General features: G+C 38.9%; 1 protein-coding gene across 1 annotated transcript in view; it reads left to right on the plus strand.

The window, feature by feature from the left end:
* The window catches only part of thsd7ba (thrombospondin, type I, domain containing 7Ba), a 123,061-nt gene that overhangs the window by 102,329 nt on the left and 7,582 nt on the right, over positions 1-13,150 (plus strand). Inside the window, 6 exon segments of the mRNA XM_063887105.1 lie at positions 2,637-2,781; positions 3,056-3,171; positions 5,553-5,670; positions 7,286-7,431; positions 8,014-8,182; positions 12,180-12,353. Of these exon segments, the coding sequence (XP_063743175.1) occupies positions 2,637-2,781; positions 3,056-3,171; positions 5,553-5,670; positions 7,286-7,431; positions 8,014-8,182; positions 12,180-12,353 (868 nt within the window).

The raw sequence follows: 13,150 nt of genomic DNA on the forward strand, positions 1-13,150 counted from the left end.
TAGAAAATTGTGAGTACAGTAAGGCTCATGTGAGATAATTTCCTACACTTTCTTCTAAAAGAAGATCTTGTGGTTTTACGTTTTAATGATTTTTATATAGGTTATTTTAGGAAACAGTAAAATGAAGAGAAAACAAATGGCCTACCCTCAATTGTAAGGCAGGAAACCAAAATCCATAAATTCTCAGTAGCAGTGTATTTTCAGCTTGCAAACATACTGCATATCAGGAGTGGATGTACTGCCCATGACATCACTCAGTTTACAGTTTAGAATCTTTAGCATGGATGAAGATTTTTCTCAACTTTGGTTCTTTTACGTCAATAAGCAAACGTGAATTTAAGCATTCAGATTTCAGGATCTCATGTTTGATGCATACAAAGGCATGTGCAGGGTTGTGTGACAGTTGGTGTGAAACATTAAGGGCTCAACAACAGCAGCTGATTCATGAGCCTCACACAGAGGCCCCTCATTAGGAGGTGACAGTGATAGAGGTGCATGGCGTGAAGCATCAGGAGCAGAGAGACAAATACAGCTCAACCCAGAGAGATTTATCAGTGGAATCTTTCTTCTCCTCAGAGCTGACAGTTCCTTCACACAGTTTCACACATTATTAGCTTCTCTGTTCACAGATTTCCACTGATGTGGGTGATTTGCATTGCATGTCCCTTGGTAGATGCTAGGTAAATGTGGCACTACAAAATTAATCTTTTAATTATTATCACTCTTGTCTTCATCAGCCTTCAACCGCCCTCTATAAAAGTCAATAATGCGGTAAATTCCGGTTTCTGCCAAATTGCCTTCTCTGCAGGATCCTTCAGACAGAAATGACAGCCTTTATCAACACTGTACGCAGCAGTTAGCTTATTTCCTGTCAAGTAATGTTGAATTCCTTTCAAACAAATGGCCCAGATCTTTCAAAAGCCTCAGGTGGGTGATATGAGGTGATGTTTATACAGATTTTTGTCAGTGAATTTGCACACTGTGGATTTTTACATAAAAATAATAACACCATGTTTCAAAAAAATAAGAAATACAAAGAAACTATTTTAAAATCTAAAATATAACAAGAGTTTCAATTCATAACTCGGAGATACTTGATCATATGTATAGGATACTATCTCTAGGATATGCATCATATTAGATCGATAATGTGTCATATTGTGTCTGTGTGGATCCTGAAGAGCAGATTAAACTTTATTGTGAACAAAGTTGGGATGATGAGGTTAAGATGGTAAAAAGTGCATAATGGGGTTTTACTATTCAAATTGGAATTTAGCATAAATGTCTTGCTATACAGACTTTGAGGGCATGTAATTGCCTGAAGTTATTTCATAACAGAATAGGCTCAAACTGTGGGTAGGAAGGCTTGAAAGGAGAGCCTTAATTTACAAATTGCAATTTAACAATGAAGTATTGATATCACTAGATCGAGATATAAGGAACACATATTTAAAAACTGGTTAAACTCAAAATACATTTTCTAGTTAGAAATCTCCACAGCTTTAAAAGCATAATGAGTTTCATTTCATGTGCGCATCACACTTTTTGGAGATATTTTCCCTTTACCCATATCAATTATTCAGTGACATTTAAAAAATCACTGCAGACCAAAAATCAACCCTCTTGACATTTACATAAAAGCAAATTGTAGTTTGTAACAGGACTCAAGTCAAGCATTAAGATGACAATCACGGTACTTTTAAATAAATGAAATATCTTCTCAAAAACAAGAAAATAATTGTGAAAGAGCAGCAACTTTAGTTCATATGTTAATTACATCTTCACAAACATGATATTTGGTCAAGAAAACAATGAAAAGAGTAAATGCTTTTTACCACATCTGCTAAACTTCTGCTGTTCTTCTTATAACCAATGGTGAAATACTCAAATTCATTCCCTCCTACTACCCCCCACGTTTCAAAATCCATGTTGCATTTTCAAAGAGCAAGTTATGAAACTATACTGTAGGCTATTGTTCTGATATTAGATTGATTTAATGTAACACAGGGCACCCCTTCAAAAGGCACTTGGTTGTTTTGAGTTTTACGGAAAGTCATCGTCAGTTGTATTTCCAAACAAAACGAATACAGAATAACTGTATTTTATTCAGGCATATGCTATTTGCACTTGGGGGATTATAGTCATCAATACTATTTCCGCCCAGAGTGCATAAAGCCACATTCGCTGTTTAATGTTTCTGCTGTTAAAAAAGCCATTTATTAATTTAGTGTTTTAGAATATTATATATAACTCGCAAACCTTGTTTTGTTTTATTTTAAAAAATATTTCTATCTTATAAATATATATATATATATATATATATATATATGTATATCTATATTTATATTAATAATTACTGTAACCCTTACTTTCAGCGTTCAACAAAGCTGAATTCTAACGCTGAAAAAATATTTGCATAAAGAAGCACACAAAATCCTAGCCCTTTCTTTAGGTTGCCTGAACTGAAAGTATTAGTATCAATTTATATATATATATAAATGTGGGAGATGGATTTTAGTTTCTTTGGCCTGCTGAAGGACGCCTTTAATTCATCCCATCCCACTCGTCTCTATAAATATACCATGTGTCCTTGACAGTGATATGCTTCTTTTGTTGATGCTGTCATCGTTGGGTAGCAATGTGACCAAGGAACAGCGCGGAACAGGAGCAGACACATCCTACGCCTTCCCGCCTCTGAAAGCTCAGCCTGTCCAGAGCTGGTCCAGACCGAGCCCTGCATCCTCAACAGCACCTGCTTCTCCTACGACTACACAGTCTCAGGTGGGACCATCTGCACATCAGGTCTGATACACTGTATAAGGGGGATGAGTTGGAACATGAAGACCGTATAGAATTTTGTATCTCAACGCCACAGTATGAACTGAATGAAACAAGGCATATGTGCATGGCCTCAAAAAAATCCCCGAAATATAAAATTCAGCACATTGTTGCTGGTTCAAACTGACAGTGATCCTGCTGGCATGGGCATACACGCTGTCTGGGTTAACTCTGAGGCCAATGTACATATATTTAGTTGTGTCCGTGTGTGTTGCAGACTGGAGCACTTGCCAGCTGAGTGAAAATGCCATCTGTGGTCAGGGTGTACGGTTGCGCCTCCTTGACTGTATTCGCAGCGATGGCAAGATTGTGGAGTTGAAGAAGTGCGAGCAGGTAATCACTGTGTAGTCAGACATCATTTACATAATGCTTTCTGCAGTCAACATTTTTGAGTGCACTGATATATTTTTAGAAACAATCACATGTGACAGTTAAACAGTTAGCCCTGATCAGACAATGCATTTTGCAGGTTGACATGTAAGGAGTATCACACTGCTGCTTCTGTTGACAATGCCCAGATAAGAAACAACGTTTTTTGGAAGTTTTCTGCATCTTTTGTTGTTGTAGTTCTTGCTGGGCAAACAAGTGTTATCATTAGATTAACACCAAGCATTTTCTGTACATTACTTAATCGTCTAGAGTACAGTTTAAATGAATGTAAGCAAGTTACAGGAAATATTTCACTAAGTTGCCTCCATGCTGCTGTGTCCTGTTTAGATGGTGTTTTCTACAGTTGGTAAGGTAATATATCTCTCGGGTATCCAGCAACAGTTGCGTTTTATTCCAAGTGTTTCTTTCATCTGAGTGTGTAAATGCATGGCCGATAAAGCTGAAAAATGCGAGGTGCTCAACAGCAAAAAATGCATTGTACCACTCATTCTAAAAACAAACCCGTAAAGGTGACCCCTGGCTGAAATGTTCCTGTGTCTGATCAGGGCCTGTTCGTTTTAAGGGGCCTTATTACGCTAACTTTCTGGTTTCATATTTGTGTTTTGTGTCTCTACTGTGACATGTCTCCATGCTTTAGTGTTATAAAAGGTCTTTATTTTTGTCATACTGCCTGTGCTGCAGCACCTCTTTTCAACCTCTGTCTGAAACCAGAGCCTAGTCTGCCCTGGTTGGTTAGCTGACTGACTCTGCTGTGATTGGACTTAAAGATCTCCTGCCCCTTAGCATATCACGTACAGTGGGTTGTAGAACTAGCCATTAGAAGCGCAAGTTATGTAACGGAAGTAAACAAAGGAGTCCAATGTTTCAGGGGGGGAGTGTGTGGGAGAGAAACTTTGGGATTTCAACCTTTGCAAACCATTTACGTGCAAACAAACTTATATAACAAACTACAAGAAAGGGAGACAAATGAAAGCAAAATAGGGCCAGTTTTAATATTTGTTTTATTTGGCCATGGATATAGACATAGAGGTATAAGCATGCAGTGTACCTTTAAAGCTTTTTTTCTTTTCATATAACATGTATTTTGAACTGCCAAATCAGGAGGGGACAGGATGACATACAGTAGAGCCCCCTAACAAGAAACATTGGAATATTGTATTGTGCTTTGTTTGGAGACTATGAACTATTGATTGGTGCTGCAACACAACACTTCTTCTTGTTTCCACTAGCTTATACATAATTGAAAGCCCAGTTGACCAATTTGTTTACGTTAAAATGTTGTATCTAATCTCCCAACACCTTTATGCTCAAACCTAACTAAATTGTATTGCCTAGATGTATTAATGCAGATAGATGTAACTCTTGAAGATGCTGCAGGTTACTGTTTATTCAATACAGTAGTTGCTGCAATATTTGTAATGGTTGTTGCAAGCCATATATCAGTCTTGTGGCACAACCTGCAGTTAACTTCTGGTCAGGGTTTCTGTTAGCCGGTAATTACCGGTTTTTTGCTGGTAAAATGTATATAATAAACCGGTAAATTCAAAACCTGCCAGTCATAATGTCCGGTAATAATGCTAATACAACACTTAGTTGTAGGCTATCCCTAGACATTTGTGTTTTGACAGCTACATTACTGGTGCTGCATTAAGACATCACCGTTTACGTCGCTGATTTTCTCCCTAACGCCGCTCACAACAACAGTCGGGGAATGTGTTTCAGTCTGAATTGACGCTGTTTGGCATCACAACGCTGTTATGACATTTTCTCTGGTATAAGACAGGTGATGGTGGCAGCCGAGGCTAATCTGACTATCTTGACTACCTGTTGCTATTTTATTTTGAAGCTGTTTACTACAGGCATTTTACCGGCAAAGAACCAGACCTTAATCAGCCTCTAGCCTTCTGGGGGCGGAGAAAGAAACCTGTTAACATTATAGTTGCTTTTGTAACATATGTTATTGAAACATGACCGGTAAATTTCAAATTTGTCCGGTAAAATAACTATTTCCGGACACTTGACCAGCAAGACAAAATCCTAGCGGAAACACTGCTTCTGGTATACCCAGTTGTACGGCTATAAAGGATGTGATATTGTCACCTGTGTTGTGTAATGTCCTTTAACAGCACGATTCCCTCTCATAAAAATTCTAATTGTGTAGCTCAATAACAATTGTAATGGAAAAATAGTTTAATTGTCTCAACTTCACTGTCCTGAAATGAACTGCAGCCTATTTCAATTATGGAAATATGGGTACTCATTCCTTCTTGTTAGTGGAAATAATTAGTCGGCCCTCCTCACAGCGCTCTTCTTGTTTTCCACAGTTGGGTCTGATCAACAAGTGGAGGCTGATGGAGAGCTGCGTCGTCGGCTGTCCTGTCAGCTGTTTACTCTCCGAATGGTCACCGTGGGCTGAATGTTCCCACACCTGCGGTAATCAAGGTAAACATGCGAGAAAACAAACTTAATTCAAACACCATGAAAACAAACCTGATAAACAAAGCTTACCACATGTGAGGGGCATTATTACTCCTTCTTCCCGGGCAAACGCCAAGATGTTAATTCTGCATGAATACATTTAAATGTATTAAAATATTTACGAGTGTGTGTAATCCACAGCCTTATTATACAGGGAAACAGTGTGCTGAGTTTGTCCTGTCTTCAATAATGTATATATTAATATTCCCACGTTATTCTGTACGAGGCTAATTTTTGTAAACGACTTTACTTTATGAGGTTGGATTTTTAAGAACAGCAGGTTGATTTAAATTAAGTGTTATACAGGTCACCTTTAGGGACATCATAAATGATGCACTGCTCCTAAATAAAATATATAGCCTTGCTCTGGATGATTTCAAAAATGCAATTAGTAATCAAAAAACCTGTAGAATACTCATCATATCTTTGAGAAAGCCAAGTTATAACCTCATTCAAAATGCACAAGTTAATTATTTAACCAGGATGCATATATTGTTTTATGGGTCTCCTAAAGTCAATCCCCCAGACCCAAAACGTGTTATTCTCTTAATTAGAGAGACTCAACAGCATCTTCTTTTCGTTCATTAATTTTAAGTTGAGTTGGCTCTTTTCCCCCCCACGCAGTTAACCCCTCATTCCAATAAACTCTTACTTACATTCGCTTCCAACTGTGGATTTAATACTCTGTCTGTCTGTCTCCCTTGGAACTGTCACTGTTGCTGTGACTGTTTCTGCCTCACTCTGTGTTCACTTTCACAAATTGTGAAACAAATCTGTCAGCCTTGATGAGGGATTTGCGTCGTATCTGTGTCAGACGACTCAAGGATCGTGTTCTGTCAGGATCCCGCGGGAGCGCTAATGTTTTGGTTTGATTTTTTGAGATGGCAGAGCTGAATGTCCTATTTTTTTTTCATGTCTGCCTAGGTCCCATGGTGCTCAGCATCTCCCCTGGCATAACACGAACACACACACAACTTCTGTCTTTACTGGAAGGCTGATGGAGACCAGGCCATTCCTTTACTAAGCCTCAGAGGGCCCAGACATTGAGCTGTTACTACATAGCAAACCCACTCTGCGGCCAGTACTGACTGTTGCAATTTACCAAACTTCCCTCTCATCCATTATAAATGACTCACTTGAACCAAACACTTTCTTTTTCTAAAAACTATTACATTAGACCGTAAGTGGCACGGTGACACAGATGTATGGTGCTTGTCATGAGGAAAACACATCATGGGCTAAAGAGAAGGTGCAGCGTCTTTCCATTCCTAAATAAATCATCATTCATTTCATCCACTTGTTTTTAACTGTTATTTTATGGGGCCTTTTATTTGTGCAGTGATGCGTTCATTTGTCTCAACACCAATCACATGGTCTCCAGTCCTATGAATCCCACACACAGTGTTTTGTTTTTATTAAAATAGTTGTCATAATAATAAAAGTGGCCCTTAATGTTGTTTAAGAATCATAGATACAAAGGAAGACAGGCTTAAACATTGGACTTCTTTACATATAAATGTAAATAGGCCTCTTCAGATCAGCTGTTACCCAACAGTGTATCGGCTTTGTTGTTGTGCAGGTCAGTCCGTGCGCACCAGGAGAATCCTTCAGGAGGCTCATGAGGAGGGTCGGCCTTGTCCAAACCAGCTCACCCAGACTAAACCATGTCCCATAAGGCCTTGCTATACGTGGCTGCTCAGTGACTGGTCCAAATGCACTGTAGAGGTATGTGATCTGCAATGTGAAGGCTTTACTTGATTGGAGATTACTAAGTTTAACCTTGATGTGACATCACCAATGCATCATCGTATCAATGAAAAAATGGTTAACAATCAATTTGTCTCCCCATGTCCTTTTAAATGTTCTGCAGTTTATAATGACACCAAACTAGCGGCCATATTAAAATTACCCTGTGGAGTTTTTAAATATTAGTATAAAGAAATGATGGGGAAACATTTAGATTGCTAGAAATTAAATATGTATAAACAAAGAAATAGCCTTTGCAAATGTTTCATGGAGGAAATGCATTCAAAACTATTTTAAAATGTAGAGAATTACACAAACTGTGTCTCGGTAGTTAGCACCTAATGTTTGTCGCAGTGCACCTTTTAACCTCTTTAAAATATTGAAAACAGTATTCCATTTATATATATACAGTATATGTATAGAATGAGCCCTTCATATGAACATGAGAGTGGGTCTCCAACAAGTCACATAGATGCTTCTGTCAAGACTTTTTCCTCAATATATTGTGAGGAAACATCTCTTGATAAATCAAAGACCATATTTGGTTGTGTGTTCTCACAGGGTGCAGAGTGTGGCGAGGGGCTTCGGAAAAGGAGCCTGTCATGTGTGGTCCATCGTGGCAGCTGGCCCGAGTCTCCTCCCCAGCCAGTGGACGAGGAGCTTTGTGGAGACGAACTGAGGCAGCGGATCCAACAGGAGATGGAGCAACCCTGCTTCGTCCCCTGCCCAGGTAAACCTGTTTGCTTTTCAAATGAATTAACATTCACTATATGAGGTGTTATTATGCATGTGGTTGCATTAAACATACAGAATCGTATAATTTGCTCAAATAGACAAAAAATACTTCAACAAGCTGCATGAGTTATTTATGTAATGGCAATAATTATTTGGCCTTGGTCACTTGCTTCCTAATCAATAATCTTGTTCATGAAAAGAAAACCTCATTTGTTGGAAACTGCCAATACACTGTCCCCTCTGCCAATTGGTTGACATTTCCACGGATAAATAATTATTGCAAAATCAATAAATGTCATAGATTAACTAATGAACCTTTTAGCTCAACATTATCTGGTCGATCATGTCCAGTAACAATTTATTAAAAAGGACACAATGACCACTTGGATAGAATGAAGTTCACATGTATTTTTAATGCCGTGCCTAAGAGCATCAATGCTGCAAAAGTCAATACTGACATTTTTTACCATCAATTATTTGAAAGCTCTAATGGTTTCTTACACAAAAGTGTATAACATCCTTTGCTAACTAAAAGAATTCATAGCAATGAGATTTCTGCATGCCAAGAGGTTGTTTGCCAGTGCTAAAGCAAAGAAATGTTGAATGACAATGATAATACTAATGCAACAACATAATAAAAGTAGGTAAACTAAGAACTTTTACATTATTACTCAATTAAAATATGAGATAAGAAAACTTACTTAAAAACATGTCAGCTAACCCCAGTTTACGCTTTTGAATCACAATGATTGATTAATGTGGAATGATTATCTTACAACACAATGGCAGTGCATTATTATTAAGCCCAAAATGCAGGCACATGAATGAGGGCTGGCATGCAAAAGCATGGTTGGCACCCAGGAAATACCGGACGCACAAGGTTGGGCTTCATGCAATTGATGAGCTGCATTTGTTGTCCCTCTACCTGCTGCTAACATAATGAACCTCATAACAGTTTAAGACAACATCATTTGAGACCAGAAAAAATGAAAGTAAGACAAGATCCAATAGCCTCCAAAAAAGGCACATTTTTCAAAAGAAAATCTAGAGATGTTAAAATCAGAACATTTTTAAAGCCGCTTGTTTAATTTACCAATAACAAGCCCAAACTGAAATTGGCTATTGATTATGCCTCATTATATGTCTGTGTGGCATGGAAGCTGCAGAAGATGTGTTATAGCTTATAGGTAAGCAAAAGTGCATGAACAATTAAAGCATGTGTGGGTGGAAAACACTAAGAGGTACTGAAACATCCTTAGAATTTAAAGTAGTACACTTTGCTCGCTTCAATATTATTCCTTATGTTATATTCCTATGTGAGTCCACAAACAGAACTTTATTTTAGTGTGCGATTATGTTCTGTTGTTGCAATAGGGCCTTGATTTGTCTCACACAGCATTTCATCTTAGACCAAATACACCACTAAACTTTAGAATTTATGATGTCATGTCCCAGACAATAATTACTAAGTAAATCAGGTGCTAATTAAACTGACATTAAAAATACATCTTAAATAATAGGCCCTGCATGTTCCTGTGCTTAAATCTGTCTGGCAGTAGCCTACAGCCACAGGCTGTAAGTGCTGACAATAATTGTCAGAAAACTGCAAACTTCAGTGTGACTGCATTTACTGTTGGCAGTCTTTGGTTCACATCAAACACATAGAAAGCTTTTTTCTTAGAAATATAATGATAAAAGTGCTGGCAGAGGGCTGCGGGCACTGTGCCTGCTTGCTGTACCCTAGCAATAAAGCGGTCATTGTAATAAGAGCAATTTATTTCATGTCACTGTATGTCAGAAAAGGTCATCTTCAAGAACGTTTAAAATGGATTAAAACGTTGAAATCAAACTGCGTTAATATAAGTATAAATGTTTTATTTGTATGTATTTACTTTTAAGAAGAGAATATGCACACATGAACATTATAAACAGATTTAGCCAAAAAGGCTGTTTTTCAGCAGCAAACCCTGTAAGGTTGCTTTTTAGCTTTCTTTCCTTTCCTGTAGTGTGTTATAGGATTGTGTCTATAAATGATCTGTAAAGGCTAAAAGTTCTCTCCCACACTCCCAACGTCTTGAATGCCTCAATTGTAGTCTTTGTTTATTTCCGTAACGTACTGACATCACAACATTACACTTGTGCTTCAATTGGCTAGCGCCCCAACACATTGTACGAGATAATCTAAGGGAGACATCTCTAAGCAGTTGACCAATCACAACAGAGCCGGCCAGCTAACCAATCAGAGCAGACTAGGCTCTGTTTTCAGACAGAGGGTGAAAAGAGGTGCTGCAGCACAGGCAGTATGAGAAACATAAAGACCTTTTTGAACATAAAAGCATGTAAACATGTCACAAATGAGGCACAAAATACATATATGAACCTGAAAATGAGCATAATAGGGCCCCATTAAAAGAAAACATGCAATATGACAAGCACAGAATAAAACCATATGGGCAATATTACCACACATCAGACAACAACAGCACCTTAGCACAATGACAGCGTACTGTATACTGTACGCACAATTGAAGCCCAATTACAGTCCATATCTAAGCACATTTGTGACATGGAAATTATAGAACTATGGCATAAAGCATTAATGTGGTTTCTAATTGTATCATTATAAAAATCACCACAGCATCGAGAAGCTAGCAGAACATGACTAACATCCCATAATGTATTTTTTCTTTCATCCACTTTTGGGCAACAGTGTGGAAGCAGCAATAGCTTTAAGCAACAGAGCTGACAGCAATAACCTGCTTCACTTATCACTGTCTTGCTCCCCACATTGGAAATGTGTAATGAAACTTTATTGCCTTTAGGCACACTTAGTGCAAACCAGCTACACAAGTAGCAAAATACCCCCCTTTTTTCATTTTTCATTAAAAAGAGAATCATTATCATCTGAACAAAAGACAACTCTGATCTCCTTTGTCATGGCTCTTGTTAGTTTTTCCATGAACAGACACCATCTTGCAGTGCCCGCTTTTGCCTCTCGCTCTCCTCTGATCCTCGCCGCGATTCATCACTCCAGCCGCCTCTGCTGTGAGCCTTGGCTCGGCATCAGAAGTGTTTGATGGCCGCAGCAGAAGTGTGTGTGTATTGGTGTCCGTATGTCTGTTGGGCGTGAAGGTGGAAGGCGCAGCGTGGGGGCTGGGGGGAGGGGTTGTCAACATGTATGTGGTGTGTGTGTGTGTGTGTGTGTGTGTGTGTGTGTGTGTGTGTGTGTGTGTGTGTGTGTGTGTGTGTGTGTGTGTGTGTGTGTGTGTGTGTGTGTGTGTGTGTGTGTGTGTGTGTGTGTGTGTGTGTGTGTGTGTGTGTGTGTGTGTGTGTGTGTGGCTGTGTCCTGCAGCTTCAGCCACAGCATGCTTCCAAAGGCGTAGCAGCAAGAGGGATGGGCTGATTGAGTGGATCCATAGAAAGATGAAGGATAATGATATGCGTAGCTCACTAATGGGCGTTCAGGGCAGAGAATCAGAGGGTTCTCCTGGCTGAGGGGCTGTGGCAGCGGGTGATATTATCACTACAAGCTGGACCTCATAGGATTACATGGGATATTAATGCTTGACCTACAAGGTAGAAACTGATAGACAAGTTATTTATTGACCCACAGAATACTCTAAATCTGCTAAAAACACATGTTTTTTCTCCTAAAAGACATGCTTCCGTATTGGGTTTTGCTATTAAATTTCGGCTCAGAGTTATAGCTTGTATTGTTTCACTCTGGTTGGTCTATTACTTCTGAATTCCCGCTGGGCTGTCTGAGTAATTTGTTTTTTTGCATTCAGTACATTATGAGCTGCAGATGTGTGCTGAAGTGGTTTCTGATCTCTTTTAAATGTTCCTGGAGCTAGCAAGGGAGCCAATGCAAAGTTCTCCGAAATACGTTCTGCAAGATAATATAAACCAGCCTCCAGTATCTGGAAAAATATAAGTGTTATTGATTGATTTGTGCCAATCAGTAATGTTTTTCTGACTATTTCTGTCCTCAGGAGACTGCCATTTGACCGTGTGGTCGTCTTGGAGCTCTTGCCAGCTGACATGCCTGGAGGGACGAAGTTTCGAGACCACCGGGCGCCAAGCTCGCTCTAGAGCCGTTATCATTCAGGTCATGGAGAACCAGGGAAGCTGTCCAAATCAAGTGTTTGAGACCCAGCCCTGTAAAGGTATTGAAAATATTTGTTATATACATATTGAACTAAAAACATATTTATATATTGATGGGTTGGGATTTATGGCTCAAGTGATGGGAGTCATATTAACATTACATAACCTAATTGAAAAAGCCATAAGAAACTAAAGACAATATAGTTATATTAAAAGAATATATGCTAATTTTCAGTTGCATATTTCTACTCTGACATGCTTTACATCTTTTATTGTTCAACACCTGTTTTATTTTGTGAGTTTGGGCTCTGTTGTGATAGGTCAATTGCTTAGAGATGTCCTGCCCCTTAGCCTATCACGTACAGTGTGTCACGGAAGAAAAGAAAGTTGTCCAATGGAGGTGTTCAGGAAGGGGAGGAGTGTGAGGGAGAGAAAACGTTGGGATGTTAGCCTTTGCAGACCCTTTATATACACTTAAACCAATATAACATACTGAAGCAAAGAGAGAATACCCACAAAGCATAATAGGGCCTCAAATAATGGATGGGTTGTATTTGAAAAAGATTGAGGGTGAAAAACCCACAGTGAATTATCCCCCCCAGCCTCCAGTTCCCCTCAGTTCAATGGAGCATTAAAGCGTCTTTTAACTCTTTAGTTTGGTGTAAAAAAAAAAACTCAGATAAATCCAGTCCTCGCTCAGCACTGAACAGCATACATGCAAAGCTAATGACTGGCTGCCGAACATAGTGGAGCATTTATCAGCTGAAGAGCCAAATATATCCCTCAGGACTTGGTCAAGTCCCAAACCAACTAAAAGGAGAGTGAATTCTGGACAGCAATTACAAATGAATGCTAA

The sequence above is a fragment of the Eleginops maclovinus genome, chromosome 7 (assembly GCF_036324505.1).
Source record: "Eleginops maclovinus isolate JMC-PN-2008 ecotype Puerto Natales chromosome 7, JC_Emac_rtc_rv5, whole genome shotgun sequence".
In the NCBI taxonomy this organism is placed as follows: domain Eukaryota; kingdom Metazoa; phylum Chordata; class Actinopteri; order Perciformes; family Eleginopidae; genus Eleginops; species Eleginops maclovinus.